The sequence below is a fragment of the Leucoraja erinacea genome, chromosome 5 (assembly GCF_028641065.1).
Source record: "Leucoraja erinacea ecotype New England chromosome 5, Leri_hhj_1, whole genome shotgun sequence".
Taxonomy (NCBI): domain Eukaryota; kingdom Metazoa; phylum Chordata; class Chondrichthyes; order Rajiformes; family Rajidae; genus Leucoraja; species Leucoraja erinaceus.
In genome coordinates, this window is record NC_073381.1 from 19,817,380 (window position 1) to 19,824,709 (window position 7,330).

Here is a 7,330-nt window from a genome sequence, read left to right on the forward strand (position 1 = left end):
ACATCTGAAATGTCCTCATTCTTCAGGGAACGGGGATTCCCCTCCTCTTCCCCTCCTCCACCATAGATGCGGCTCGCACCAGGGTCTCTTCCATACCCCGCAACACTGCTCTCTCTCCCCATCCCCGCACTCGCAACAAGGGCAGTCCCCCTAGTCCTCACCTTTCACCCCACCAGCCGTCACATACAACAAATAATCCTACGTCATTTTCGCCACCTTCAACGTGACCCCACCACTCGCCACATCTTCCCATCTCCCCCAATGTCTGCCTTCCGCAAAGACCGCTCCCTCCGCAACTCCCTTGTCAATTCTTCCCTTTCCTCCCGTACCACCCCCTCCCCAGGAACTTTCCGTTGCAACCGCAAGAAATGCAACACCTGTCCCTTTACCTCCCCCCTCGACTCCATTCAAGGACCCAAGCAGTCGTTCCAGGTGCGACAGAGGTTCACCTGTATCTCCTCCAACCTCATCTACTGCATCAGCTGATCTACATCGGTGAGACTAAGCAGAGGTTGGGCGATCGTTTCGCCGAACACCTCCGTTCGGTCCGCAAGAACCTACCTGACCTCCCGGTGACTCAGCACTTCAACTCCCCCTCCCATTCCCAATCCAACCTCTCTGTCCTGGGTCTCCTCCATTGCCAGAGTGAGCAACACCGGAAATTGGAGGAGCAGCACCTCATATTCCGCTTGGGGAGCCTGCATCCGGCGGGCATGAACATTGAATTCTCCCAATTTTGTTAGCTCTTGCTGTCTCCTCCCCTTACTTAGCCCTCGAGCTGTCTCCTCCCATCCCCCAGCCCTCAGGCTCCTCCTCCTCCTTTTTCCTTCCTTCTCCCCGCCACCCCCTATCAGTCTGAAGAAAGGTTTCGGCCCGAAACGATACCTATTTCCTTCGCTCCATAGATGCTGCCGCACCCGCTGAGTTTCTCCAGCATTTTTGTGTACCTTCGATTTTCCACCTTCTGCAGTTCCTTCTTGAACAGTATGAATATTGACTTCTCTAACTTCAAGTAACCCTGGCTTTACCCTCTCTCCATCCCTCCCCCATCCTAGTTCTCTGAAGAAGGGTTTTGGCCCGAAACGTCGCCTATTTCCTTCGCTCCATAGATGCTGCTGCACCCGCTGAGTTTCTCCAGCATTTTTATCTATCTCTGACTAGTCTGACTGTCCCCTGGTTAAACTTCATCTCTGTATGCCTCGCTGTCACCTTCTAGCTGACAATGATCTATCCTGCAGTTTCCTTGAGCTGCATCTCCTTTGATGTCTCGTTTTCACACCTTACCCTTCCATGTGTCTGTGTCTCCCTCTCCTCTGACTGTCTGAAGAAGGGTCTCGACTCGAAACGTCTCACCCAGTCCTTCTCTCCAGAGAAGCTGCCTGTCCCGCCGAGTTACTCCTGCACTTTGTGTCTTTCTCCGGTGTAAACCAGTATCTGCAGTTCCTGCCCAACCGCCAGAGACGGCTTGCCTCGAGGTGAGATGACGTCACGCTGTGGGGCGGAGCGGAGCCGGAGTCAGGTGACATCGTGGCAGCGGTCGGCGTTGCGCAGTCGCAGTGGGCGCAGTGGGCTGCAGTGGTCGGTGTTGCGCAGTCGCAGTGGGCTGCATTGGTCGGCGAGGGCAGGGGCTGTGATGCGGAGACACGTTTTCCTTACGGGCCCCCCAGGTACAGTTGGCGTTGGTGTACGCGCCGTCGCCATAGTTACTCGAGCAGCAGCCCCAACCTAACCCGGACGGTTCAAACCAGCATCTGCAGCTCCTTCCTACACCTGTACAATCCTCTCTCGCTGCTGATTGTCGGATTTTCTTGTGTTCTCGCTTGCCTGCTGCCCCTTCCTCCAATTTCAGGACATCTGATTGAGATGAGGAAAAACTTTTTCACCCAGAGAGTTGGGAATGTGTGGAATTCTCTGCCACAGAAGGCAGTGGATGTTTTCAAGAGAGAGAGAGAGTTAGATTTAGCTCTTGGGGCTAAAGGAATAAAAGGATATGGGGAGAAAGCAGGAACGGGGTACTGATTTTAGTTGATCAGCCATGATCATATTGAATGGCGGTGCTGACTCGAAGGGCCGAATGGCCTACTCGTGCACCTATTTTTTTTTTTAATGTTTCTAGTCTTTTTGAACTTTAATGCAGTAACATTTATGGCCCTGGTTAGATTTGCAACCCCTGCCTTCAAACTCCAGCTCAACCAATATTTTAAATATACTGATGCAATACTGTTTACAAGAGAAGCTCTTGAATAGGGCTTTAAAAGAAACGGAGATAAACGCATAATGTTGTCTTACACACTGCATTTTTTTCCTTGAGAAATAACATGTCATTTGCAGTAGTTTTTGTCACGGGTCAACTAGCCTGTTAACTGCAATTAACCGTGAACCCAATCATGTACCTGTACCTCTTCCACCTCATTGTATCCAATAGACATACTTTCAGAACATTACGATTTTGCAGCAGTTTTCTTAACATCTGAAAGTATTTTCCAGCATTAGGCAAATTTGAAGTCACTGTTCTAGAAAATATGGCAACCAGTATACATACAGCAAACCATAGTGTGATACTAGCCACTGATTTATTTCAGTAGTTTTCATTGAGAGAGAAATGTTGTCCAGTGATTCCCTTCCCCATCAAAATGACATGGTATTTTTCTTGGGTTACCTGGGTGAGAAGCTAGATTTTATTTTAAAGACAACACCTTCAACAATGTGTCAATCTGAAGACTTTACAGCTTTCTTTCCCCTCCCCAATCAGTCTGAAAAGGCTCCTGTCCAGCATTCTTCACTCCCCTAAAATCGGTCAGAAGAAGCCCTTTTCAATCTTCCCTCTCTCCTCCCCCCCCCCCCACCCACACACAATCAGTCTAAAGAAGGGCCACAACCTGGAGCATCACCTATTCACGTTCTCCAGAGATAGTGCCTGATCTGCTGAGTTACTCCGGCACTTTGTGTCTTTTTGTGTATTAACCAATATCTGCAGTTCTTTGTTTCTATACCTCTAGTTTTGCATTGTCAGCTTAGATTTTTATTGTCAAGTCCCAGAAACATGACTTGAATCCACTTGGAAATGAATGCCGAGAACAGAGCTGTAATGATATGAAGAATATTTAATATATGTCAAGTGTTAATTTGCTATTCATATTTCTGGCATTTGGTCAGCATCTGTGAGGAATGCAAAAGGTAGAGAGATGTGTTTATATCATGAGTTATGCATTATTATCAGGAGATGGAACTGGGAATATGTAATAATGCTTTAAATTTTTATAATATTAACCTATTTGTTAGAAGCCAAAACCAAATGTAAAGTTCAAGTGCATAGTTGAAGGGGATGTTTGGACTGGTTATACAACTCGTCCAAATGTGAAAGACATGCATTTTACTGTTATATAATATTGCAATTTTAAATGCCTTTATCCATCTTCATTTTGGAAACTATGTAATACTCTACTGTCACATGTTAGTTCCATTGTTTGAGTGAAATTACATAAGATAATAATAGCAAGATGGAAATGAAGTTACATGCAGATAACAACATGGGAATAGTCATTAGGAGCCAGGAACTCCCTATTTCTGTAGCTCATGGAACTTTAAAACTTCAAATCTGGGCCCTTGTATCATTGATTTTAATAACGTAAATATTTGTAGTTTTCCCTTTGACTACCTAAACCCAAAGCTCCAAAATATTCCCCCTCAAATTACCTTGCCTCCTTTTGACCAATTATTTCAACCATTTCGCCAATCATTTGGTCACCTGTCTCAAAAATGGAAGATAAGCTTAATGTGGCATACCAAAAATGTTGATAATACTTCTGTTAAAATTGTACAGATATTGCACTTCAGGCTAATACCTGTGAATGTGTTTCCTTAACTGATTCAAATAATTTGATATTGGTCTCCTAATTTCTGCCGTATGGCAGTGAATTGATTAAATATATGAAAGTAAACTAATTATAAATTATAATAAAAATGCTATTTACTACTCGTATAATTGCTCTGAGATTCTTCACAGGTGTTATCAAAGTTTTGTACCGAACCATAGACAATAGATTGGTGAGCAAAAGCTTAGTTTAAAAGAGTATTAAGAGTAAACAGCCTGGGATTGAGACATGTCCCGAGTATCTTTACATCTAGCTATAAAACAATGTACAGCAAGTTTCAAAATTTCAACAAAAACTCATGTAAAGCATATTTTGCACTTGTTTAATCTGATGCTGTATTAGTACAGTGCTAGCTGTTTAACCTCTGTAATATCTGGGAGCATGGGATAATGAAGTGTGATTTTCAGTTTTAATCCAGAAAATGTTAGTCTTCCCATATTTTACAGGATATGGTTTTCTCTTTGAAGTACTTTGTGATTGAAATGGTGTTAAGGTTTACATTTGGTATTTTAAAATCAGCTAATTATGTTATCAATTAATTTATAATGGAGTGGATTGTACAAAGATTCTTGTGTTTCTTTAGAAAGATATAATTTTACTATTTAGCAGAAATGATCCACTCGTAATTTGTGATTTCTTTTCAAAACCACTACCAGAAGTTGTAATAACTATGCCAATGTTATATTTAGCATTCTCACTGAAAAGAGCTTTTGTGTAATGAATTATTTATGTCATAGAGCCACCAAGGAAGGTACTGAGTGCTGGAGAAACCACTGTTACTGAGAAAAGAAAAGGAGAAAACAATCAATTATAGAATGGCATTGATTACATCATGTTTTCCTAGGACTGGTGATGTTGCATTGGCAGAGTAAAATCTAAAGAATGGGGAATATAGTAAAAATGTAACCCACCACATTTTAACTTTATTCAACATCTAATACTATTGATGTATTCAACATAACCTGAAGATATTTTTTCATATTTCACTAGGTATTGGTAAAACTACCTTAATTCACAAAATCATAGATGTATTAAAATCTTCTGGCGTTCCTGTTGATGGATTTTATACTGAAGAAGTCAGGAAAAATGGAAGAAGGATTGGATTTGATGTTGTTACTGTATCTGGTAAGCGAGGAACTTTGTCAAGGACTAGGTATAAATTGTTTTTCGTTTTTCAAACTATTAAAAGTATTTATGGGTAACATGTGGAGTCAGTTTTTTTAAAGTTCTATTTTTCTGGTCCCTAGGAATGATGCAGATGCTGCAAATAGTGGGAGATGTGAATATAGGGTTGGTCCATATGTAGTGGACCTACCGTCATTCGAATGCCTGGCTCTACCACTTCTCTCTAAAGTAGGTGGTAAATTAGGGCTGGATAATTCATTGTTTCGATTTGTTTTTCATTGGTTGTAACTATATGTACAACAGTTGAAAAAATATCTACTCTAATGTAGATTAAGATTTAAGTAGAAATTAGTGACTGGGTGTGACAGTTGGAAAAAAATATTGTTTAGAAATATGACCCTTGTTATTAGTACCATTGGAAATCAATAGGTTAACGGGGTAGCACTCTAATTTGTTTCTTTCCCTATAATTCTTGTAGCTTAATGGCAAAGAAGACAAAGAAAAAAATGTGTATGTAATAGATGAGATAGGAAAAATGGAGCTCTTCAGTGAACCCTTTATCCAGGCTGTACGTCAAATCCTAGATGGAACCGATGCCACTGTACTCGGAACTATTCCGATCCCAAAGGGAAAACCTTTGGGTCTTGTGGAAGATATCAGAAGCAGAAGGGATGTTAAAATCTTTAATGTAAGTACATGAGTATTGGCATTTAAAATTAGTTTTATGAAATTATGAAATAGTAATATATTTGGAAGTATTTTCCAAACACACCTCAATATTAGAGTAAATAATTACAAGAACATTTGATTAATAACAACTTTTCCATAGTTTCTGGAGTACTCATTGTTATGCGATGGTTTGGAATGTAATATGGACAGAAAAATAACAATCATTATTTTCCAGATTTCAAGGGATAATAGGGACAGTATTATTCAAGAAATTATTGCAACAGTGCAAGACTGTAGAAAGATGAATGGAAACTGAAGTATCATCAAGAACCTGAGGTTTGGGTTGTGATAATTATGGCTTGTACATGCTTCATGAGCAGCACGAGCTTTTCATTAGACTATTCTTTATCCTTTCATCATTTTGTTTCAAAGTAACTTTCAGAAATGGATATTGATTTAATGTACTTCAAGTAGCTCATCCTGCTTCCAGTGTACCAAGCGATAATTTGCTCATGTGTAAAAATGGTTATTTTTATTTATACCCCTCATTAAAGTTCATATTTTAAATGTCAGTTGAATCCTTCCTGAATGTGTTGTTGAACATTGTGTATGTATAGCATAGGATTTCAAAGTTTGAAAACATTTGTGAGGGAAATTTATCCTTCATCATGAAGTTATTTCAAATGCACACATTTTAATATGGGAATGTAAGAAATAGTTCATTTGTTTTCGGTCTTTCGGGTAAGGAAATTATTTTGTCTTGATAGCACTTTTTATAGTTGGAGATAAATACATTTTACTAAGTGGAAGAGATTCTGCTGCTATTGAATTCTGTATTAATATTACTCCAGTCATTCAATCCTTGTACCTGTATATTAATAAATTCCTGGAAATGCTTTGAGTTATTATCAACATTTCCATGTGGCCTGTCCTTGACTCTGCATGTTCATTGATGATACTCTGCTGTGGAAGCTCACAATCTTGCAACAAAGACAAGGGAGAGCGAACCAAAAAATCATTGCATCCAAATCTGCAAATGTTATCTTCTATCTATATTACTAAAAGTCTGTTCTTGACCGGTTTTGGCTAACTGTGCTGCGATTTCCGAGAGAACGCCACCACCTATGGCCGTCATTTTTGGCCACCTCGCTCAGAGCTCCTCTCCACCACATGTGTGCCAAGGATTTTTCCCGTCGATGAAAATTGACAGAGATATTAATGTTTTTACAAAATTCCCCATTCTCTCTGCTGCCCCTGCTGGAGGGAGGGGGAGGGACTATAAAACCAGGAAGTGGTGTGCCTCAATCAGTCTCTGCAAGTGGTGTGCATCAATCAGAGCTCTGAATGACACTGAACAAATGTCTACAACACTGTGAGTACCCTTAATTTGGTTTGGAAATGAAAATATGGTTTAGAGGTAAAAAAGCACTGCCTGCAAATGGTTGTTTGGGATTGGGTTGAAGTAAAAAGGCACTCTCTTCCCCACCTCTCTCTCCCACCTCTCTCTCTCTCCCTATCCTTCTCTCTTTCCTCTCCCCCCCTCTCCTCTCCCCCCTCTCCTCCCTCCCCCTCTCCTCCCCCCCTCTCCCCCCTCCCCCTCCTCTCCCCTCCTCTCCTCTCTCCCCCTCTCCTCTCTCCCCCTCTCTCCCCCATCACCTCTC

The 7,330-nt window shown here is 41.3% G+C and overlaps 1 protein-coding gene across 1 annotated transcript; it reads left to right on the plus strand.

Moving 5' to 3' along the window:
* The first annotated feature begins 1,563 nt into the window (after window positions 1-1,563).
* ntpcr (nucleoside-triphosphatase, cancer-related) lies at window positions 1,564-6,241 on the plus strand. Its single transcript, XM_055635189.1, has 5 exons — window positions 1,564-1,667; window positions 4,866-5,028; window positions 5,123-5,228; window positions 5,479-5,688; window positions 5,905-6,241. Exons 1-5 carry the CDS (start codon window positions 1,634-1,636, stop codon window positions 5,983-5,985), a joined length of 594 nt encoding a protein of 197 aa, XP_055491164.1. The 5' UTR covers window positions 1,564-1,633; the 3' UTR covers window positions 5,986-6,241.
* Window positions 6,242-7,330: the final 1,089 nt, after the last annotated feature.

Coding starts and splice junctions, on each gene's coding strand:
- ntpcr (XM_055635189.1), top strand. CDS start 1,634: ATGCGGAGACACGTTTTCCTTACGGGCCCCCCAG. Junction 5,229..5,478: donor CTCTACCACTTCTCTCTAAA/GTAGGTGGTAAA, acceptor TAATTCTTGTAG/CTTAATGGCAAAGAAGACAA. Junction 5,689..5,904: donor GGGATGTTAAAATCTTTAAT/GTAAGTACATGA, acceptor ATTATTTTCCAG/ATTTCAAGGGATAATAGGGA.